At 41.5% G+C, this 24,497-nt stretch overlaps 3 protein-coding genes and 1 pseudogene across 8 annotated transcripts; 1 reads left to right on the forward strand and 3 right to left on the reverse strand.

The window, feature by feature from the left end:
• Window positions 1-259: 259 nt before the first annotated feature.
• On the reverse strand, window positions 260-10,977 carry Dnapol-alpha73 (DNA polymerase alpha subunit B). 3 transcript variants are annotated; one of them, XM_071706127.1, is made up of 7 exons: window positions 10,751-10,977; window positions 9,902-10,127; window positions 9,663-9,717; window positions 2,571-2,674; window positions 1,411-2,208; window positions 1,042-1,257; window positions 260-853 (listed from the first exon to the last, which is right to left on the reverse strand). In XM_071706127.1, the coding sequence occupies exons 1-7, from the start codon at window positions 10,827-10,829 to the stop codon at window positions 538-540; spliced, it is 1,794 nt and encodes a 597-aa protein (XP_071562228.1). In that variant the 5' UTR covers window positions 10,830-10,977; the 3' UTR covers window positions 260-537. The 3 variants fall into 3 exon arrangements, with proteins under 3 accessions (XP_071562228.1, XP_071562229.1, XP_071562230.1); XM_071706128.1 differs by lacking the exon at window positions 10,751-10,977 and adding an exon at window positions 10,582-10,709; XM_071706129.1 differs by lacking the exons at window positions 9,663-9,717; window positions 9,902-10,127; window positions 10,751-10,977 and adding an exon at window positions 7,754-8,277.
• Window positions 10,978-11,785: 808 nt separating this feature from the next.
• Dppiii (dipeptidyl peptidase 3) lies at window positions 11,786-16,335 on the reverse strand. Of its 4 annotated transcripts, none has more exons than XM_071706151.1 (4): window positions 16,058-16,335; window positions 14,562-14,859; window positions 12,659-14,432; window positions 11,786-12,500 (listed from the first exon to the last, which is right to left on the reverse strand). In XM_071706151.1, the coding sequence occupies exons 2-4, from the start codon at window positions 14,835-14,837 to the stop codon at window positions 12,343-12,345; spliced, it is 2,208 nt and encodes a 735-aa protein (XP_071562252.1). In that variant the 5' UTR covers window positions 14,838-14,859; window positions 16,058-16,335; the 3' UTR covers window positions 11,786-12,342. The 4 variants fall into 4 exon arrangements, with proteins under 4 accessions (XP_071562252.1, XP_071562253.1, XP_071562251.1 ...); XM_071706152.1 differs by lacking the exon at window positions 16,058-16,335 and adding an exon at window positions 15,712-16,038; XM_071706150.1 differs by lacking the exon at window positions 16,058-16,335 and adding an exon at window positions 15,681-15,709.
• A 3,847-nt stretch (window positions 16,336-20,182) lies between these two features.
• Cdc10 (cyclin-dependent kinase 10) lies at window positions 20,183-22,261 on the forward strand. The gene is made up of 6 exons (XM_071706158.1): window positions 20,183-20,400; window positions 20,518-20,672; window positions 20,744-21,344; window positions 21,460-21,756; window positions 21,857-21,990; window positions 22,089-22,261. The coding sequence occupies exons 1-6, from the start codon at window positions 20,391-20,393 to the stop codon at window positions 22,122-22,124; spliced, it is 1,233 nt and encodes a 410-aa protein (XP_071562259.1). The 5' UTR covers window positions 20,183-20,390; the 3' UTR covers window positions 22,125-22,261.
• LOC139772451 (uncharacterized) lies at window positions 22,249-24,085 on the reverse strand (annotated as a pseudogene).
• Between the last annotated feature and the right edge of the window lie 412 nt (window positions 24,086-24,497).

Consider the following 24,497-nt stretch of genomic DNA (forward strand, 5'->3'; position numbering starts at 1 on the left):
TCTCTCTCTCTCTCTCTCTCTCTCTCTCTCTCTCTCTCTCTCTCTCTCTCTCTCTCTCTCTCTCTCTCTCTCTCTCTCTCTCTCTCTCTCTCTCTCTCTCTCTCGAGATTTAATTTTCACAACAACGCGACACCCTAAACATTAAAAAAAACAATGCTTTATGTTCCACCTTGCGCTCTGATTATCATATTTTTACTACAAATAGATATCAAAGCAGAGAAAAAAAAAGGAAGCGGAAAAATTAAGAAAAGCACAGGTCTTGTACAGCAATCCGTATGAAATACTCGACTATTCGATGACTAAAGTTACATAAATATTTCTCAGATAATTAGGCATCCTTTTTAATTGACAACTTGAGGATTCGACGCAACAATAGTTTAATTTAACCTAAAAACTTTAATAGAAAAGTAATCTTGAATTTTCTTTAAGTTTTTAATAATATAAGTTTTGTTTCTTAAAAAGGTGCGAGACCACCGTCACATCGAATATCCTGTAACATTCGTTCAAAATATTGTTTTCGGGCATGCTTAAAAGCTATCAGACTCTGGCGATCTCGCACGAGATATTATTGGAACTCCATTTACCGCCGAGGGCCGGTTTCACTCTCAGCCTCGCATAAGCGTGCTTGTGCACGCGCTCCGGATTCAGAATCATGCACTCGTTGATCACTTTGCAGTAACACCGCATGTCGGACGGTAAAATCAACAAGTGCGGCTGCTGGTCGAAAAAGGCGTATTTCTCCCACAACTCCGTGTCCACGTTCAGATCCTCGGACGGAGGATACACGGGGTAAAAACACGTTTGAGCGAGCACGTGATCAGCCAGGCGACTAAGTCTATCACCTGACACATTGCTGAAAACATTTATTAGTTTATCGTTTATCGTTTATCTTGTAAAAATAAAAGACGCGTAAACATTTTTGTAGACAAAATATGTAACGATGTATATTACATGTGATTAGGATATTATTAAATGAAAAAATCTATTAAGTTAATTTCCTATTAACTCCTGAGATCGTTAAAAACTCTAGGGCATACTTACGATATTTCTTCTTTCCCAATATGTTTGATAACGTCGACCGACGTGATCCCGATCTTCAAGCCCGCGACATCCAACGTACAAGGATCCGGCATCAGCTTTAAGTTGGAATAATTTTGTAACAACTTCCGATTGAAAACTGCGTATTGAGGGGTTGGGAATATAGGTTCGTGATGTGCGTCGCGATTAGACGCTACCAGGACGATCTGCGTGCTCTTCCTGTAACATGACACAATTCGATTAACAGAGAGATAAAACCAATTCCTGTATCTGAACGTGTATCAATCCACGTGTATAACGACGAAAAGAGAAGCAGTATTCATTGTTTTCAAACGCTTTGAATTGAAGAATTCGAGACACTTTGTACATTACCGCGTCGATTCCATTATTCTCGTGAGAATCTTCTCGAATAGTTCCTGATGCGTATCCTTAATGAGATTGTCCTGTATTTCGGGATGCGTGTATTCGAGAAAAGGCCCGATCAGTATCAAGACCTGCGGTTCGTCTGACGCGACCTTCTCCATCAAATCCCACAATGGCTGGTAATGCACGTTGTTGGACGCGGTGAACGGACCCGCCGCGATCAAGATATCGACTCTCGATTCGATTCGCGGCGTCGACGCGAGCGGCGCGTACGATTTCGCGAATACCTCCTTCACGTATAACGCGTCGCCTATTGGATTCACGGCCTCGACTGCCACGATCTGACCGGAGAATATCGAGTACTGTTTCAGATTGCGAAAGTCCAGCTCGATCGTGTCGGCCGCCGAGGCGCCCTTGCGCCTCGTGCTACCCTCCAGCATTACCGTGTTCGCGGATTCTTTCTTCAGGTTGATGCGACCGAACGTCCGAAAGTTGGTCTGATTCACGCTCCGTACGTTCTTCACGTAACGCAGCTCGGTGTTACCGGTGTTACCGGTATTACCGGTCGCCGCCGTCGACCACGTCTTTAACAGTCTGCCGCCCAAACTCTGGCATACGAACGTGAGAAGGTGTCCTTGTTTCGACAGGATCTCGTACATGTACCTCGCGTCGCTAGGGACATGCGGCTCGTCGGATTTCGTAACTTGGACATCGTAATCGCTTGTCCTCTTCCAAGACGCGACGGTCTCGCCGATGGAAAGCAAGATCTTCCCCTTGTCAGTTACATTACGATGACTTGGCGCGCTACTACACACGACAAAATATATTGTAGAAGCGTTTGCAACAAGCGTTTGAAAAATCTTTATCTGTGTCCATATATATTGAAATATTTAATTTGAGATATATTACGACTATCATGTTGCAATTTCAAATTTTTTTAAAGAATACAAAAATTTCGAGAGTAAGTGCATACTCTACGAACTCTCTGTTGATCTCTTCAGCTCTTCAGAGCATTATTATACTTAACGCGCAAGTGAATCTAATATATCCCATGAAAAGTTTAATCTTGAAGTTAAGAATTTTGAAACTAGGGACTTGAACCGCTAAAAACGCACGGGCTAAGAACAGCCCGTTTTAATTAATTTAAAAAACGAAAAAAATTTGCTTACGAACTCTCGACGCAGCTAGCTGGTGTAAATGCGTATTCCGCAACTCTCGCTTTACCGGCTCGTGCATCCGTATCGATTTCTACCTCGGGACTTGTTCGCGGGCGCTACGAGGAAAAAGAAAACAGCCGCGTTACCCATCATCTTCTCTAATTGTGCACGAACGTGCGCGAATCCACGTCAGCCGGTGATTGACGTGTACGCACACAACTGCGATCCTTTAATCAAAGAATTCACCTCGAAACCGCCTTATATCCGAACCTGTTCAAAAGTGAAGATTATTTGTATTACAAAACTAAGAGAGAGAGAGAGAGAGAGAGAGAGAGAGAGAGAGAGAGAGAGAGAGAGAGAGAGAGAGAGAGAGAGAGAGAGAGAGAGAGAAGCTTCGCAATATATAATCTGTGGTTTTTCCGGAAGGATCGATTTAAGACGGTTCAGAAGCAAACTCTTGAATTATTCGCACGAGATCGCGATGATCCCACCTTTTCCGAATACAATATAAAAAAAAAAACATAAAATGCTGAATATATAAATCAAAATCAAACGTTCTTTTTCAAACGTTCTTCGTCTTACAAACCACGAAATTGGAATCAAATCACATGTTACAAATCGTCCGAAGCCGGGCTTAACATCTTAATATTAATCTGTTGAAGCAATATCTGTGCTACGTCTCTATTTATTTCCGCTCTTGTTTACATTACATCTTTTAAGTATTTAAGTTACGTTACGTATATTTTTGCATTCTTTTTCTTAAATTTCTAGTAGACGTAGCAGCGGTCTCGCCTCACCTTTTGCGCGTAGATCTGTATTATATTTGCACATCATACTTGTTCATTCTGTAAATTATCGCTACCATCTGGTATACATGTATACATTGCACGCGATAAATGACCGTTATTAAAATGATTACTATTATTAACGTTTTCACAGAGAAAACCGCATACATTCTTATATATATATGTATACATATGTAAACGAGTAGTACAAGTGTAATTTCGCGTAAATTCCACGGCGAAACATAGCGATATAGTATACAGACAACGACCTATCCCGGAGGTATGCGCGCACATTCGAGGGGCTTCCGACTTCCGATTCCGATACCGATACCGATACCGAGACAGATTGCCGTAGACGAGTATGTATCTAGTCACGAAATGATGGAACACGTGCACCACATCCACACTCGTCTATGGAATTATTCTCTTTCTCCGTCTCCGGGCGTAATTATATTGTACTAATTATTCGCTTTGCTTCGCTTCGAGAGCCGCTGTAACAGTGATAATCTTGTCGATCGGACCTCGTCGCGAGATCTCCTTGTTGAAGGGAGCCTAATTTATCTAAATCGATTATAGGGATCCTCCAATGTGCAGGAATAGAATAGAGTAGAGTAGAATAGAATAGAATAGGCTCTCCTCAGGAAGGTAACGCTGCTTCATGAAGGAAAGGGGAGAGAGGAATCCTCCGATTTCGACGATCGCTCCGAAACGATGGCTGCTCGAACGTGCTTAATGAGTGTGGATCTAGTCACAACTTTATCGACCGTGCACTAGATCGCCACTCATTCGGCAAATCCGAAAAGAATCCTCGCGTGGGTCTCCCTTTTCTGCATTTTCTTCGAAATAGAGAGAGGAACCGGTTGATTGTGCTCAAGTGCCGCGAACGCTTGTCGCTTGTCGCGCGCACGCGAATATACGAGGGAGAAACGGCGGGAACGACGTTGCCTGCCGTTGTACAGAGGTTAACTGCGATTAACCTGGCCGCTCTTAACGTCTGCCTAGTATTACGCATTGTTTCAATGTCCAACGCGGTCCGATCTCCGATCTGCTCCGATCCTCTCCGCGTTCCACGATCAGAGTGATCGGATTCGCTCGGTTTTCGCGGGGCGCATGCGTGTCACGCCACGAGTACGCTCCTTCGCACGTGACACGTTCCCTCTCGCTCTACTTCCCTACCCTCTTCTTTTTCCTCTTCTTCTCCAGTTCTCCCGCCTGCTCCCGCCTCCCGTCGCCGTCGCCGTCGGATGCACGCAGGTCTGTTCTTTGTAGCTACGCTACGTTATACTTTCTGCACTCAAAATAAAGCAGGTATCTCTATAATTGGACGTCCGCGTCGGAGAGAGAGAGAGAGAGAAGGAAGAAAGAGCACAAAGGGCTCGGCTACAAAGGAACGAACCTGATGACGAAACGTTCGAGGACTTGAAAGAAAACGAACTTTTTCGGCGAGAAAACGCGTCGATTTTCTGGCGGACGGTAAACGATATCCGGGAATTAAAAGAATCTGAGCTGCTACTCCTCCGTCATTTTTAGAAAGGCAAAAAGAAAAAAGATACTTTGCATTTAAAATATTTCTTCAAATAATGAAGAGACGTACGCTCTTGCGTCCACATCTCTTCATCTATCGCTACATGCACTCTGCACGCTTTCATGTACCCCTCTATATTATCTCATTTTGTAGAAAATTCAAAAAATAACGATGCGACGCAAACATTGTTTATCCAGATATTCATATTCTTTCTTAAAACCCGGAAGCTCGCAGACCAAAGAGAAGAGGTAGAAACTCGCTCCGAGTAGAATCGAAGAAGAATCCTACTCCTCGTGTAAAAAACTGAGAAACAAAGCGGAATATGTAAAATAAAATTGCTTTCGTTTTCTTTTCAAGAGAAAGAGAGAGAGCGAATCAGTCTTCAAAAGCCAAACACGTCTGTTCGACTTCTGTTTGCCTGATTTGACTTCTATTGACACGTCGCAATGATAAGTTAACGGAAAACACATTGTTGTAATGCTCGAGCGTCTACGAGAGCAATCCGGATTCTCAACTAATATTGACCAACTAATGTCGACGAGTAAACAGTAACGTTGATAAACAGACATTCGAAATGTGTTAAGTCAATATAAAAGCGGAAAAGACACCTCGCGTTCGATACAAGTAAATTTCACAGATATTCCTATGTCTTAAGTAGGAAAGGAACGATATAACTTGATCGAACATTAGACGTACTATAAGTACTAGCACATACTCGTCGAGAAATACGGATCAAGTATACTTGGTCCGAAAGATATTACAGTGAGCATTCGCGCGCGGAATTTTATCAGGTCTTTATCAGATCGAAATAGGGAATAAAGCTTTACTGTCCTCTTCGTAGTCTTCGTACCTCGTACCTTTGATATCTAACCTGTAAAAACCTTTTCATTCTTAATCGCGTACAAACTAGCTATTAATCCATCGACATTTAGATGAAAGAGAAAAAATTACACCCAGATTAGTCGAATCGAACAACAGGTCCAAGATACTCGGCAAACAAATCCACAGCAACTACTTACGGGAAGAAAAGGACCGTTCTCTTACGGTCCACCGCGGACCACCGACACTGTAAATCTTGTCTCTTCTCTATTCTTCTCCCATGATCCTCCACCCTCCCATGACCCTCCACAGATCACCCGATACGGCCGACAACCGTTTTCTGACAAACCGTGCTCGCCGTCCGCCGAGAGCGAGCATTCCGGCGATTCAGGCGATTGTCGTCGGATTGTCGGCGAGCGTCCGTTGAAACCGTTTTGAAACATTGGCGAATATCGATCCGTCTCTCGCCTGAGTCACGCGGGCCGTCGCGGGCGGCACGAAGAGAAGCAAAGACGAAAGAAACGCGCCCGACGCGGACGGACCGAAAGCCGTGCGGGCGAGGGAAGAGATTGGAACAGTTGTTGTTCAATTGTGCTTAATTGATGGAGAGACACCACCGGGCAACGGGCACCGGGCACCGGACAACGGGCGCGCGCGAGCAACCCGTCGCGTCGCGTCGCATCGCATCGCATCCCATCGCGTCGCGTCGCGTCGCGTCACATCGGTCAAACGCGATATCGCCAGGCGCGAGTTATTCGCGTTGCTTATCGGCGAAAACGCGCATCTCCAGTTTCTCGACGATTTCAGCGGTCGAGGAGAAAGTTGACGGCGGCGAGCGGACGAGAGCCGACAAAAGCCGGCGGAGAAAAACTCGCTGGAAAATTTTGACCGTTTAACGCCGCCAAGCAGCAAAAAATGTCGCCAGGGAAGAATCGAAAAACAGGCCGGGGAAACTGTCTTTCTTTTTTTCATTCTTTCTTACTTACTAACTTACTTCAATCAAAAACTCGCATCAGTAGCTTCAGTAAATTCGGAATTTATATGCTAAAAGCGAGAAGACGAAGAGAATGCATATCAGTAAAATATCAGTAAAAATATAAATAACGAATAAGTAAAAGATGGATTGATGAATCACGAATTGTACAAGTTATACAATCCCGGCGTTAAGAGATTCGCGTCGAGAATTTTTATTCAAATTTTCGGCACCATAAAAGGAGATAAAAGCCACCAAAGAATATCGGAAATTATTGCGCATTCGATATTGGCTGCAGCGAGCACCAAACACGTTAATTCGTGACCTTTAATGCTGATCGAGTTTGAATCTCCACTCCTCCCACTCAATACTGATTGACGGATAATTAAAAAGAACTTGTATTCCCATGCAACAGACTCTTTTCAATCATCCGACTCGCGATCTCTCTGCAACCTGCAACCTGCAACCTGCAATCAATCTCCCGTCGAATCCAATCTTACGAAATCAATATCGAGTAAAATGGTAGAATCGCGAGGAGAGGTTCGTTCATTCCGCGCTCCTCGATCTCCCTCTTTCTCCCTCCGACGTCTAATTATACGCCTACTTCTTTCCCTTGGAGTGCGGATGCGGAAAGTATAACGCAGCACGTTCTTCCGCAGACATACTAAGAACTGACTTACTAAGTACCGTCGTTATCGTCAGTCGTTGGCGCAACAGGTTGCAGCGGCGAGCGGCGCGAATCAACAGGGTTTGTCCGTTGCCGAAGCCAACGGTCGTCGCACTCAAGTCCGCGCGACGCGGCGCGGCGTCCTCTCTCTCTCTCTCTCTCTCTCTCTCGCGAGAGTCACGAATGCGCACGCGCGCGCGCGTCCGCACTCCGCGGTCCGCGGGCGATCGCGACGATCAACTCGCGACTCGCGACTCGCGACGCGAAAAGCGAAAAACGAGAAGCGAGAACCGACCGGCAGAACCGAATTTCTCCTCCGCGAGTCCCACCATTGGACGCGGGGAGAAGCCTCGTCGCACTCGCGAATCTCGTTACAGTCGGCCTCGACTCGAGCCGAAACCGAACCATCATGGCCGCCGATGTTACCGCTTCTCTCGTGTTCCTCCCGCACACCATCACGTAATCGAGATGATCGCGATCGCGCGATCAAGCCTCTCAGAAGCTGGCCGTCGCGTCGCGTCGCGTCGTCGCGGGCGGTTTTCCCGCGCGATCGCGAGCCGATTGGGGATTGGGGTTGCGCGAAAGGTGGGTGCGATGCGATCCCATGGCTAGTAATCTCACTCGCGAGTCGCGAGACGCGAGCGCGAGGACGCGCTTGTCAGACGCCGATGGGCCGATGGCGGCGTGAGGCGTCACGTCGCGTTGCCGTTACCGTTACCGACGCCATCAAGAAATACCGAGCCACACCGGTAACCGAGTGTAACCCGATTGCGAGTCGTGCGCACCAGCCAGCACCAACCGAGCCGCGAGCGTGGGCCGTAAATCGCGCGAGAATAATGACTTATATCTCTCTCTCTCTACTCTCTATCCGCGTATTCACAGCAACGAGGCGCGCGTAAATGCGAGAGCGCGAGCGCGAGCGCGAGCGACGAACCGACGGCGACGCGCCGGATGCCGGAGTCCTTGAAAACTGAAATCGTGCCCTTCGCTTCGAAAGAGATCTGCTCGGCTCGCCGAGGCGGCCGAGGAGACAGGAGGGAGGGAGAAAGAGGAAGAATCTTTTCCCCTCCCCACCCCCCCTCTATCATCCCCTCTCTCTCTCTCTCTCTCTCTCTCTCTCTCTCTCTCTCTCTCTCTCTCTCTCTCTCTCTCTCTCTCTCTCTCTCTCTCTCTCTCTCTCTCTCTCTCTCTCTCTCCCTCTCTCTCTCTCTCTCTCGCTCTCTCTCTCTCGCCGCTGGAACAACGCGTTCCTCATTCTCGTTCCGCCAATGGAAACGAGTTGCCTGGCCTGCCGGCCTGATTCTCTCTCTCTCTCTCTCCTCGCCCCTCCCACGGGGGATCCTTCGTAATAAAGAGAGCCGAACAGGCGCGGAGGAGGAGGTAAGGTGAGAATCTACCTGGGCGATTTTTGTGGCGGGAATTACGGTGCCTCCACGCAGAATCCTGTAACGATGCTGTTTCCTCCTCTTCTTTTTCGGTATCTTCGATACACGAGTTTCGAAAATTCTCCCTCGCTCCTTCGATTTAGCGATAAAAGAAAGTGCAACGCAACATCGAGACGCGTATTTACGAACAAGAGAAACGCTTTGCACCGTTGTACGTATGTACAGGTACACCGGGGGAGATTCATCATGAACAGTGAAAGACAATGTTGGCAGAACGGCGTAAATTTCAGATACCTCAAGTGAACCCTGCTGAAACAATGCCAATGCCAATTAAAGGCTCGAACGGAGCTCCTTTCAGATAGGAAAGAGGAATTTTCCCAAGGTTTTTCAAAAGGAAATAGGATTGTTCCCGCAGACGTTCCGGCACTCATCTCGGATAGATTTACGACCTTTACGACTGCTGCAAATGATTATTGAAAATTATTGAAACAATTCCATTTCCTTCCGAGAACTTCCATTCCCTAACAATTCCTAAGAAATCCTTGCCGGATTAACATTCTTTGAATAAGCATTGTATTTCAGATACTAAAATAATTTAAATATATTCTGCCAACATTGTCTCGCGTCCGTTGTTCATTTACTTTTGAATTGTAGATTAAAAAACTATAAAAACATTAAATTATAATTATAAATTCGCCACAACCATGTATACATTTTTGGAAAATACTCTCCAATTTTCAACATTAACTTGAAGAAACAAATTCGAATAATCGTTATAAATTTACATACACATGTGTGAGCGCAAATTGACTATATGTATATTACATGCCTTGCTTCTGAGACTTATAGTCTAATAATTTAACACATCACGCATAAAATGTTTCAATCGAAAATATATTGCTATCTTTTATATGACAAAATTATAATACGGGAAGCAATTACAAACTCACCTTTGATGGTCCACTTTCAGCACAGCCGTACATGCTAAGTACATCGTCATTTTCACTGTAATGTTCACATGTAAGGTGCTATATATATCTATGTGTGTGTGTGTGTGTGTGTGTGTGTGTGTGTGTGTGTGTGTGTGTGTGTGTGTGTGTGTGTGTGTGTGTGTGCAGCAGTCTCAAATTATCAATCATACTCTTCATCTATGTGCTAGAACATTGACAATTTTTATGTTAAAGGATACCCAACTTGGTTTGCCATCAAGTGTTTTTCCTTTGTACTTTGTTCTTGCTTGGCACGACCTTCCATGGTCGAGTCATGCAATTTGTAATCCTTCAATACCGTGCGTTCCATCTTAACCAAGGTGTCAACAGTGGGGTCGATATCGGTGTTGTTATTGACGCAAAAAGTGAGCCACAACTCCGTAAGCTTCTCCACGTCCACATCGTAAGACTCGCAGAATTCAAAACCTATATCACACAAATACTCATTGTCAGTAAGAAAACTAATTCCGATAAAAGTGTCGAATTTGCTCAATTAAAATATTAGGGAACTGAATGTTTTCAACATCGACAACATCCAAAATTCACATAACAGAAAATTAAATAAATTCCAACGTTCCGATTTGGCCCGGGTTTCATCAACGTCATCCAACTTTATCTAAAATTCTTTCCGTTTTTCTCCGCAGAAACAGAATTGAAGAGAATAAAAGACCAAAATTAACTGTGCCGCTGATGAAACCGACACATTTTAATTCCTTAAAATTTTCATTTCTAACGAATAATATACGTAGCTGAAGAATTCCGCAGTTTCAAAAGTGAGGTTATACGAGAGAGAGAGAGAGAGAGAAATAAAGTAAAATCGGCACACGTTTTTGCACGTTTTGCACATTACTCATATCTTGTTATTAAAAACAAAACGTACATTTGTTTCATCACCCAAAGCTACGCTTCTATTTTTTAAACGATCTAAATTAAGTTTTCGACGAGTTTCGTGATCCGGGCGAGTGATCGAGACGAAATATAGTGATTCCGAGAAGAAAGAACTTTCGATATAGTTGCGAAATCGCGGAAAATCTTAAAAGAATACTCACACTTATCGAGGACGACATCGCTCTCGACTTTACAGCCTAAATCCTGAAACAGCCTCCGCAAAGACTCCCTTCTTTCCATCTTGAACGACGTCTTTGACAGTCTTTGATCGTCCACCGTTCACCGCGGCGGTCCACCGTGAACGTCTTCGCCACTTCGCATTCGCACTCGTTTTCGTCCGTTCTTGCCGCCAAAACTCGTCGGTTTCAAGCCATAGACATACATACATGTAGTCCATGCAGACCATATAGACATAGGACACTGCAGACACGTGGTTGGGCTGGACACGGCATTGGTTGCATCAATCAAAGGGACCCCGACTCGCATGCGCACGCGCACGCGCACGCGAGACGCAATCACATGAAGCTTACAAGGGTCCGTTCCGTTTCACGCATATGCGCGCATTTTCTATAGTAAACGTTACGTATGCTATAGATAAATGCGCGCATATGCGTGAAACGGAACGGACCCCAAGTCTACTCTTGTGGCGCTTTATTACACTTTTTACACTCAAGTTGAAGTTCAATCAGGCGTTGGTTAAAAAAACGGGGAAACTACAAATATGTATGTATAAGACATATCATACATACACAAAAAGTTCAATCATAAAATTTGTTCTTTGTAGTGGAACTCTGCGCTTCCTGTCTTTATTATCCCCCCACCCCCCTCTCTCGTTCGATCGGATTCACCTACTTCATTTCAAGTGCAGAAAGTACATATAACGTGTTTACGAAGAACAGACCTAGGCTGCGGTCCACTTGACGCTACAAATGCTTCGAAGCATTCCTTTTCTCCTTTCTTTCAATGAAGACAAAAGGAGAAGAAGAACGCTTCGAAGCATTTGTAGCGTCAAATGGACCGCGGCCCTAAATAGATGTTGAAGAAACGGAAGCAATACTTTCTCAAGTACTTTTACGTTCAATTCACCCGATTCAAAATAAATGAATATTGTATTTCATGCGTTAATTACGAATCACCACATATATTATTCAAAATAATAATAATAATAATAATAATAATACAGTTAGACTTACGAATACCTCCAACTTGTATTTATTAAGTAGTTGTATACTTTTATATAACATACAGTAATCTTTATATCTCATGCAAGAGCTCGAAATAAATCCCAACATTAAATGCATTTTCTCGTACTCTCGTCTCAGACGTTTAGCTCTTACGCTATACAATCCAAAGGACGGGTCGAAGGCGTCTACAATACTCCACTAGCTGGTAAAATGGTTTAAAAAAGGCATTTAGCACCAAATTAGCTATCCGTATACAAACTTTGGACAGGATAGACTAATTTAGCGACGAATGTCACGCTAGATCGGTATATGGATCACGATACGATACACACTGCAGCCATACAACGATACAACTTTAAAAAAGTTTTACTGTCACACTCCACATGTACACCGTCAACCTTGAAACCAGGCAATTGTTCCTACTTTGTGTAAACTGTAAGGAATAAAACGTAAGAAAATAATATTTTCGTACGTGTAACACATCGGCCGTTCTAATAAATAACCGGACACGAGATAGTTACAGTACGGAATTTTTAACGATTTAACCGTTGGACAGGCAAATACTCTGATTAATTATCTGCCGACGCAAAATGACGTTTGTCTTTGTTCCAGAGTTCTATCAACGTTTGAGATATGTCTGAACTTGGAAATCTCTCGATCCACGATTGAATAAGCCCGGTGAACGACGACTCATAATTCTTTAGTATCACGTTATTAGGATCGAAACCTGAAAGAAATAGAAACAATTAGATTTACGAAAATTACGAAACCACGCGAGCATGTATGTACTATGTACACCCGGACAATACAAATGTCTAAAAAACGTCGTAAGGATGTATAAAAAGTAAGGAAAGCAAGAAAAGATGGTATTGATTTGGTACAAACCATCGACAAATGTATTTGATTGAACGAAAATCTTCCTTGGTTCCTTGCGAGACAGAATTACGTCTCTCCAACGAGCCCATGGATGCGGTCCGCTTTCCGGCACTTGGCTGTACCTGCCGTACATTTCTTTAGCCGACTCGACATCTCCCATACTCTTGTAAACTTGCAGCTTGAGGAGAAAATCACCAACGGCCTTTTTGCCGACCGTGAAGATTTTGCTTCGATCGACAATCATACGGAGGTTTTTCCCTTCCTCAGTCTCAACAACATTGACCAAGTTCTGACCCGCCTCCAAGCATACTCGAAGCAAAACGTAACGCGCTTGAGAGTGAGCTTGGGACCACGTTTGCGTAGATGGCTGATACATCTCGAGAGCCTTGGCGAGACCGTTCCACAGCAGAGACAACCAGTTGACGTAGATTATATCCTCCGCTACTTGTCCCTCGTGACCGAATATGCTCAGTACCTCTTTCTCCAAGCTCAAGTAAAGACCGACCGCTTCTGCCCTGCACTCCTCGTACGTGGATCCCAGAGGACCGAATTTAGAATCGTAGGTCTCTGCCTTCAGAAAGAATTTGTCTATTTTATTACCGGTAAGAGGATTTTTCACGTGGCCGCGGTCGAAGTTGTAGGTATCCGGCCCCGTCTGCTTGAATAATTTACCGGTACCGTGACCAAGAAGCTCGTGCAGACCAACTTGCACTTCAAAGCTAGCTATTCTATACTTGTGCATCAATTCCTGATCGACGTCCGATAGAAACGGAATCGCGTGAGTATCCTTCATATGCGCGGGTATAACGTTCCCTAACGATACATTTTTAAAGCCCTCGGACTGCCTGATCTCGTCGTAATTGGGAATATTGATTCCCGATGGAATACTGGAACCCGCGAACGTTAGAACGTCTAAAGAGGTAAAGTCCGGCCTCAAGAATGTGTCCTTCTCGAAATCTTTGTCCCACGGGAGCTTAGGAATAAATTCCTCGGCTTTGTTGACCAGTGTAGCGAATTTCTCGGACATCTGTCTGTTGACCATCGCTACAAAACCCTCAAATTCTCCTCGCTGACCCGCGGGGTCTCGATACGTCTCTATGAAGCCGATGTAGGTCTCGATAGACGGTCCTTTATCCTTTATCCATAGACGAGAACCGTTCTTATGATCGTCTAAAGATCCCGTTCTAAAATGATCGATGTACTTGTCCAGCATATCTTTTTCAATCCGATTGGACGCATACTCTTTAGCTCTCTCAAGGTTTTCCACAACAGGCACCATGAGTTTGCTGTAGTCTCCTCTCGTAATTTTAAATTTGGCATTTCCGTACGTTTCCTCGGGCAGGGTTATCTTAGGATCGTCCGACGTCTCCACAGACGCCAATTTGATCTCGTACATGGCGACGTTACCGTTACTCGTTACCGCGGGATCTCTGTCGCGCCCTACTGTCTTGAAGCACCTTGCGTTACAGGATTCCAATCCTTTATGCTGCATGAACGCGTTCACTCTGTCCGCATCTTCTTCGGTACAATTTGCAGAGAAATAAGTTGTCACACCTTTGTCACCTAATCCCAATGATTTCAATTTGCCATCTAAGGAATACAAGGCATTCGAAATGTTGTCCCATATATCTTGTATCTCTTTAGGATTATTCCTATAAGCCTTGGACGCTTTCACTATCCTCTCAAACGCAATTTGTGGAAAATTCGGGATAATTTTAGTATCACCCATGGCCTTATAGTTTCCTGCATTTGCAAATATCCCACAGCTGTAAACCAAGAAGGCCTGGAAAACAGAATATATATTATACTTTGTCATTATATTGAATGCTCGCTTCGCAATCTTCTTAACAAGCAAAAAAAAGATTTAAAAAAAAGAAGAAGAACATTATGCGAAGGAGAAAATTCATCTTACCGTAAAGTCATCCTCGGTGATACCGGCGCGCCCTGCGGCATCTTTCAATTCGTCGATAGGTTCCGCGAGATAAATTTTATGTAACATGGCGAATATTAGTGGAGATTCCGGCGATGTCTGTATCAATACTATCAATCCTCCATTCCATGCGGCTTGGCTCAAGTAATGAGCGTACAACTTTTCCTTCTGCGTCAAAGATTTGAACGCAGTGTCGCATTCTAGCCCGACGACAGGTTGATTGTTCGGTAACGTATACAAAGTGGTATCTACGCTCATTGTGGAATACAGCCGCTGTGTACTGAAATACATAAATACAAAATACATAAATATATTTTACGCTCGAAATCTATGTAGAAATTATCTACGTAACAGCTTAAAACATCCTTCTTCGTTGGTGACAACCAACAAACATGCTCTCTGTACTCTGTATCCTGATTCTCCGTTGCCGGTTACACAGATATATTACGCTATATGGTAAAAAAGCTGTAACGATAATGATACTGCGGTCGTTAGAAGAAGTTACAGAAGTTAAGGCTACCGCTGATTCCATAAATGAAAAAAGTGTCTCAAACACCACATTCGGCCGGCATAACTTGATGACCTGAGATTAAACTTGAACGCAACAGAACAACACGAAAGGTGATCTTGTATCTTGTTCCATTTACGGCAAGGCGGTACAAACGACAATCACAGAGCTTTCTCTCTTTTGTATATCGACAATAATGTATAATGTATATTGGACAAAATCGAGCGAGTTTCGATGTTGTGTGATGGAACGACGCGAGCGCGATCGACATTACTTGATATCCATCTCGAGATAACTTGAGATTTGATAAATATATGTCACTTGTTGACTTTTTCACTTGCATAACGCACCGCGGGCACAGTTTGCCGGTCGAATCCCGGAGGCGGAGAGCCAGGAGAGCTTCCGTTCTGCGAGCGATCCTCGCGGTACACGCACACGGTAACGTGAGAGTCGTGAGAGTCGTGAGAGTCGTGAGAGTCGTGAGGTACGAATGATGCGATCTTTCGCTTCCGCGAGTTCCACTTGCACGATTCGCGATTAACCTGAATGCATTCGAAACAATCGAAACTCGCGACTTGGACATGTTACTCAACCTCAACATCAACATCTACGTGATCTACGCACTCGGCACTACCGGCACTGGCGGCACTACGCCGAAGGCGAAAAGCCAAAAGCCACGGGCCGTTAAAACGTCACACGTCAAGCGTCGATGACAGCAGATGACAGTAGATGACAAGTAGCAAAGTAGGATAGAGAGTAAATAGGTATTAGGTATGTATATATAAACCAGCAGCTCGATTCGGGTTTATTTTGAATGAACGCTTAATTTGGCTTAATTCTTGAACGGGAATGGCGAATGACGAGTCGCAGATTGTGTGAGAACGAAAAAACAGAATCAAGAATCGTCGAGTTTGGAGAAGTTTCGGGTTTCGGGTTTCGGGGCGTTCGCTTCGCTTTGCTTTGCGCTTACCAAACCAAATGAACCAGATACGAGCGAGGGAGGTCTCGGCGAGGTCGCAGAAGAAAGACGGAAGACGGGACACGGGACACGGGACACGGAGCTTTGGCTGAACTGGCTCTTATCGTCTTATCTCGCTGCGAGATAATTTCTCGCAAATCTTGCAATGGCCAATGGCTCAAGGAAAGATAAGATAAGCTCGCTCGTTATCATAAACGCGTGCCTGTGCCTGTGCCTCGTGACTGCCTGTGACTGGCTGTGACTGGCGGGACGCCCATGCCCCGGCCCCATGCCCGTGTTGCTATGGGCCTATGGGCCTATGGGCCGCTTTTCAAACGCGCGTGCCGCGTCTAGGTATTCATAAATCCAGACTGTTCGAGATAATCGCAGTTTATCTTTATCATTTATCTCGTTATTCATCACTCGTGTGTATTCGCTATCGGCTATATCATCATAATCTGTTGATGGCTGTTTGGCCGTTTAATTTTATTATCTACCTGTTGTGCCAATTGCATTCTAAGAAGAAGAATCATTATTATCGCAGACTTCTATTCTATATGTATACTACCATGATGACTACCATGATATAAACAATAAACATTATAAACAATAAGGGGTGCTTTCCATCTTGTGTCACGGTCACACTGGTCACGGGTCACAGGTCACAGGTCTATGTATGTATGCAGTATGCAGTATGCAGTATGTTCGATATTTCTTTATGCAGCTCGTATTTCTCATTTGATGAAACGCAAGAAACAATTTATTGGATTCTGGATTTAAAATAAAAGGAATCTAAATATATCTTTACATATGCATGTATTTATTATTATTATTATTATTAGATATTTCATAGTTTGATACTTATAATTCTTAGGCACTGAAGGAATGCTGTTACAACTTTTGTGAAAAAAGAACATGCTAGACGTGGTAGAAAAATTTTTTTTTTTCAAGTAAATGACAATTTAAAGTTTGATCACTATTTCAAATTGAATAATGATTTTCCATTGAATTGAAGAAAATGAAAAATATATTAAGCAAATTTTTATATTATATTATACCGGCTGAAGCGGTGAAAACGGTTAATGCCAAAATGTTTATAATTTGATCTATAAGATGTACTTATTTCTACTTGTTTTAAGGTTTTAAGGATAATATGTTTCAAGAGACGATGACCCGCGCATCATATGAGAACAGACGTTTCATAGTCCCAGGTTTAACGTTTAACCCTCTGTCTATAATCTATACCTCGTCGGGGTCTCCATGCCCGATTTGATAAGCGATTGATTGGAGATTCGAAAATTGAGAATAAAGGAATATGTAATGCACTGAGAAATCCTTTTTCATCTCCATTTAGTCTCATATATACCGGGATACAAGATATAATATTCGACATACACAAGCGTATTCGATTGTCGCGCATCTTTTACCGATTCCTATTTGCCTTTTATATTTTTCTTTCTCCTAGACTCAACTTGTCTCCAACCCGAAACGGCCGAACAAAGTGAAAAGTTTTAGATCGCAAATAACTACTTTTTAATTTACTTTTAAAATATATTTAGAGACAGATCAAATAATTACTTTGTTCTTAAAGTGTCTAACATGTCTTTAAAATTGTTTAATTTAAGATAAAGCCTCCGATTCTTATGTAATAAAAATTTGTATTGTTTTCTCATCTCATTAATATATTTTTGAAATCTTAACCATGCATTTACATTTTTGAAATCTTCTTTTCTTACGACTCCTGAGACAACTTTTCCTTGCTTTTCTATCGATCGTAAAGTATGACAATCTTCAGTTTTCCTGAAAAGAATGACAGAATAATATAATAGTACATTAGGATTTTAAAATAAAACATGGACAATCGACGGAATCGTTACTAAATAAAAGTAAAAAAAAAACATCTATTACCTTTTCTTTATTCGTTGATTAGCAGTAGAGTACGATATTGCTTTATCATCGAGAATTCTCCTAGTTTTGGGATTGTTGATTTTTATCGATGTCGTTGATTCATTAGCTTGCAATCTGTTGTCACTCGTTTCATCTTTAACAATACTACTTTGATATTCTGAACTGACGCGATTAACAAATTCAACACTGAAAGTGACCACTTAATTCAATACTTGATAAATTACGCAAGATTATTATTTGATTCAATCATTATATACTTGATAGCAAATGGAAAATCTCATACCTCTCATCATTGTTTGTTCCGACTGAAACATTTACGGGGTTAAACCTTGAAGAATTTTCAACAGATTCCAATTCTCTGCACAAGTTATGATCAGGAACTGCGGAAGGTTTTAATAATCTTCGTATTAAATTGGGATCTTCATGGTTTCTATAATCCTCCGTTTTGAAATGCTTGCTACATACGCAGGCATTACGGTATACCTTTTTTCCTATGGCTTCATACCATTTTAATCTTAAATCTTCATTTTTTGGAAAACTGAAAAGTTTGATGTAATAAAAATTTACATTTTCCTTTCCTTTCCTTTATCATATCATATATATACTCTGTATTATTCCATATTACTCGCGTTTTCATAATTTAGAAATTTATATAAAATTACCCATCTCATCTTTTAGAAGGATCTCATTGCAGTTAAAATGGAAATTACGACTTTTTGAACTTTGTAACATATTTATTAATTTGACTATTGACTCAATTTAGTCAATATACTTTTTGTTTTGTGCAATTCAATTAATTTAGCAACAGTATACACAAACACAATATAACCTCAAATACCAAATATTTTGCAGCGTAAAAAACGTGAAAAGCATTAACTTTAGTTTACCATATTGCAATGAACGTGCAAAATCATTAATTAAACACAACATAAAAATACTAGTTTTTTCATAAATTATTTCTTTCGTTTGTGTGATGAGTATTTATTTCAAGTATCAAAGATTATATCACAATTTATACTTTTATTCTTCTCTCTCTCTCTCTCTCTCTCTCTCTCTCTCTCTCTCTCTCTCTCTCTCTCTCTCTCCCCCCCCCCGTTTCAATTAAATAAAAAAGGTATCTAGTGCATAAAATCCAATTAATAAACCATTAATAATAAAATATGTAATTTATAAAGAATTTATATCAATTGTTTCATGTTTTTGCCAAAGTAAGCCACTTATAGCCTTAAACGTTCATTAAAAATAGTACATATGTTAGTTGACTTTTATTCTTTACTTTCGCTTATATAAATCACAATTGTATGCCTTTACTAGTAATTACTAAATTTTACGCTTTCGTCGTACATCTATAACATGTTTAAAATCGTGCATATGATTTTACCTATGAAACGTCAAATCGAAATCTCGCCAAGTTCCCTTTTCAATTCCGCATACACAACAAATTGCAACCATTTTTCATAGAGATACTTTTGTTATTATAGCTGCGTTCTGAATTGTACACTCACATCAGTATTACTAGCGTTATCAACATCATTATTTCGTTATCAGATCCTAGAGTGCTTAGACCATATACCAGACGCGTCACGCGTCACGCGTCACGGATTCATCGCGTCGCACCGCGCACCGCTCGCACGCTCGCACCACTGATTGGTCGGTCACAGTCGGTCACAGAGAAAGGTTGTAAAGCCCCTTGCACAATAGGCGATAGCGATAGCGATAGCGATAGCGATAGCGATAGCGACAGCGACAAAGTTGCCGACAAAGGTATAGCTTTGTCGGCAACCTTGTCGCTGTCGCTATCGCTATCGCTATCGCCTATTGTGCAAGGGACTTAACACTTAATTTTCCCAGCTAGCAAAAGCTTCCAAAAGACGTCCCTTGGAAACTTTTGCTAGCTGGGTTTCGATGGGTTTCGAAACCCTGAAAGCCTGCTCGGCCTGCTCATGGAGCGGTGCGAGTCGCAAGTCGCAAGAAATTGACAATCACAGTCGATTATTCTCCTCAAATTCGACTGTGATTGGTCAATTTCCCACGACCCACCACCCACAACCCACGACCTACGACTCGCATTGTAGACCCAGCATAAGATGATCTTAAATATAAGAACCGACTATGAATACCGACCTAGAACGACAAATGATATTTATTTATACAAGCAATGCTCATCGAAACTTAATTTTCTTTCTCTTTCTAGAGCAGAGTACATACACATGTAACAACATACAACATATCGGAATGCACAGTCTATATACTTCTTACGTTTATGCTACAGCATTTTAATCAAAATGAGTCTTATATCTTTTACGTTTGTGGTTATATACGCCTCCATATTATGTCCATGTTATATTACCGGCATTGCCAGATATCGTAGTTTTCATTCGATCCTTATTGTTTTTTCAGTCTTCGCGAAGTGCGTGTGTGCAATTTAGTGGGCGAAATGACAAAAGGTAAATATGAATAAAATATATTGATTAACGTTCACACTACTGACAATGAGAGATAATGATATATATTATATAAAACAACAACAAGTTTCGAGCAATTTGCGTTTGTTTCCTTTTCAGACGAAAGTTTAGAAAAGAAGTCGGTGGAACGTAATGATAGCGATAAGAAAGCAGTGTCCGATTCGGGGCCTGACCCCTCGGCTCCGATCACGAGGAAAGGAGTATTAACGTCCTTTTTAACTGGCAAAGCTATGGAAATACCGGAACAAGATATTGTAATAAATTTATCTATAAAGATCTTTTATATTAAGGATACACGACGCTAGATTTTATCTATATTTTATAGCTTGGCAAATGCAGGTTTGTCTCCGAGTTTGAAAAATTGAATCGCATCGGAGAAGGTACCTATGGTATTGTCTATCGAGCCAGAGATACAAAAAATGACAAAGTCGTTGCATTGAAGAAAGTGAGAATGGAACATGAGAAGGATGGGCTGCCAGTAAGTGGTCTCAGAGAAATATCGGTTTTATTGTCGTGCCGACATGAAAACATCGTGCATCTAAGAGAAGTAGTGGTAGGCAGAAGCTTGGAGAGCATATTTCTCGCAATGGAGTATTGCGAGCAAGATTTAGCAAGCCTGCTGGACAACATGCAGGCGCCATTTTCAGAAAGTCAAGTCAAGTGTATAGTATTGCAAGTGTTGAAGGGTCTACGTTATTTACATCACAACTTTATCGTTCACCGAGACTTAAAGGTCTCTAATCTTCTTATGACCGACAAGGGTTGCGTAAAGATCGCTGATTTCGGACTGGCTAGGTGGTTTGGTTTACCATTAAAGCCAATGACTCCTAGAGTGGTGACGTTATGGTACAGAGCCCCCGAATTACTATTGCAAGCCAAGACACAGACTACGTCCGTTGATATGTGGGCAGCTGGGTGCATATTGGGTAAACAAATTTATGCTAGGCAGAGAATTTTATCAATGCATTTATTTTTTACACTAATTTATTATAATATATTGATATTATATATTATGTATAATACTGCTTGTTTCATTCTCAGGAGAATTATTGGGACACAGACCCTTGTTACCTGGTAGATCGGAAATCGCACAATTAGAATTAATTGTCGATTTATTGGGTACACCCAGCGAAGCTATTTGGCCAGAATTTAATTCGTTGCCAGCGCTACAGAATTTTACGCTTAAACAGCAACCGTATAATAATTTGAAACAAAGATTCCCCTGGTTGAGCGCTGCTGGTCTTAGATTATTGAATTTCTTATTTATGTACGATCCAAAAAAGAGAGCAACTGCTGAAGAATGTTTACAGAGTAGCTACTTTAAAGAAGCGCCTTTACGTTAGTGTCTAGTCGTTAGACTTCTTAAATATTGTCTTTCCGATGTAGATAACGGTTACAATCCATTTAAAACTTGGCTGATTAATTTAATATGTTGTAGCTTGCGATCCAAAACTCATGCCTACTTTCCCACAACATAGAAACATGAAAAAGGCGACCATTCAGAAAGAGAATCGTGAGCAAGAACCTACTATTACCGATCAAACCAATAATCTACCGGCGATTTCAGATCTTGTACGTTTATCAGAGCATAATAAAAGTGCATATATATATATATATATATATATATATATATATGTTTTACATATCTATTTGCGCTTATGTGTTTTCAGCTTGGATCATTGGTTAAGAAGAGACGTGTTGAATAAAAAAATTTGCTGCTTGAAGAAAGGATTATTCTTGGTACTTGTTGGATATATCTTTTTCCGATTGCATTTTATGATTGATAACTATGTGTGTATACCTATTACCAAATAAACTCTTGACAAATACTTGTGTAACAGTAGCATCTTTTGTTGTTTTATTTGGAAGAAATGATGACATGGACAATGAATGATAAATTGCATAACTTGTATGTGTTTACGGGAAATGCTGATTTAGCGAATAAAATGAAACCTTTGATAAACTTTTACATTTGTATGTCGGCTGAATTCCATTCGATTGCTTCATTGTGTATTTGTTCACAAATATCGACCGTATCCCCAATGACGAACGCATTTCGCACAATATTATATATTTCAACGAATTATATTTTACAATGATTCTTGCTGCTTCGCATGTAAAAATGTAGCAATTGCATTAAAATACTTTGAAGAAATTACGATTTCTCATAGCGTTTTTTGTATTCGCCATGTGGATCGTATTTGGCAACGAGGCGATCCCAATCCCTAGATCGCTTTGCTTTAAGATGATTTATCACTTTTTCCGCCATAACTTTCTGTTTATCGTTGCATTTGTCACAACCGTTCGACAAAGCATCCGGCAGAGTCTCTATAAATAAAAACGTACATATCATTTCGATTTCTCAATTAACATGGCTAGAACTTAAACTATTTCCAGATGCACAACGCGATATATTTTACAGATATTTTGTGTAGCATAATTTGCAAGAGCATTCGAATAAAATTATCATTAAAAGCTATATAATTAGTGCGAAAGAACAATTGTAATATTGGTAATATATATTAACAATTAAATTTATTTGTGCTCGACTTTAATCATACGAATTATATATATAAATTCTGTGTGAAAAAACGACAATTTTATAAATATTTTTGCAAAAATATATTGCATCTTACGTGTAATATTCACAGAATATACCGCGCTACTTAAATCTTTTTAAACGCGTCGAATAAACGAGGGAAGAGAGATGTAGATTTAATTTTAATATCGCCTATATTAATATGTGATCTCGCCATTGTACACTATTATTAAGTTAACGTTAATAAAGCTTACGTAAACTTTAGAGAACATAAAGTTTACGTAAACATAAACTTTACACATTACAGTTATGTAAATTCAAAAGCAAACTCGGATGTAATACGCGCGAGAAAGTTCACAGCGATAATTATGTAACGGAGAGAGTACACGTCGACGTCCCTGCCGCAATTATAGCTACAATTACAACTGCGTTTGTTTGGTCCATCTGAGTAGTCTTCAATTGGAAGAGGTAATGCAAGTAATGCGAGAGCAACTGCTAATTTTATTCCAAGTGAAAAATAAGGACAGAAATAAAGCCGTCGTTGTAACTTGTGTAGCTTAAATTCATTGAGAGAGAGAGATCCCTGTATATTTTCAACTCGTCATTATAATTTCTCCTTTCCTACTTACTTCTCAGCTCGCGGCCTTCGGCGGTGCAAGGTCCTTCGTCCATCAAGCACCGAATGTAATTAGTGAGAACACGATTATTTTGGAGGATCTTTTCCACGTTCACGTCATCGTATTTTCTGGTATACTTTTCGTCGGCGACGACCAAAGCCACCAGCGAGACCAATAATAAGACCAAAAGACACGAAGGTCCCTTCATCGTGCGGACCGATATTCGATACGTAAAAATCGACGAGTACGAGAGAAGAATAATTTCTTTCTTAGCTCACGAGGCCGCAGGCAAGAGTGAACAACTAAAGCGGTGACTAGCTTTTATATAGTCGAGTGCTGCATGGAGGATGGAGGATGGAGGCCGAATGGGGCCTCCTGAACGGAGGGGTCTCTTGTGTGTGTGTGTGTGTGTGTGTGTCGCACAACATCCCGAACATTTCAATTGCCTCCCAAGTATGCATATAATATGAAAATTTGTACTCTGCCAACATTTTGACAGTTGATTATTCGCTCATATCTACATATATATAGGTATTGGTCTGAATGACTGGAATGGTAATACGTTCGAGAAATATTCAATACCCTATTACAGTTGAATCATCATCTTTCATTTTTCACCTATAAATAATATCAATGCAGTAATTTTAAATTTCATAATCTTGACGAAATCTATAACGTCGGGAGTCGGGAGTAATGAATGCAGTTAGTAATTATAACATTACCTCGATTTTCAGGTGAGTTCCCTTATGAAACGTGTATATGTAATAGTCTTTTTGTGCGCGCGTATGTCACAACGTTAGAATTTTTTGTCTAATTGTAAGTCATCAAAATGCGTGGCCTGTCGAGTCTTTGACCCACTTTATTAGAGAATTACGTCGAAAGAAACTCTGTAAAATTCTGTAAACTATCTTCTTTATACTCTC

This window comes from Temnothorax nylanderi, unplaced genomic scaffold (assembly GCF_030848795.1).
Source record: "Temnothorax nylanderi isolate EJ_2023f unplaced genomic scaffold, tnyl_v1.0 TNYL_tig0049_pilon, whole genome shotgun sequence".
Lineage (NCBI taxonomy): Eukaryota > Metazoa > Arthropoda > Insecta > Hymenoptera > Formicidae > Temnothorax > Temnothorax nylanderi.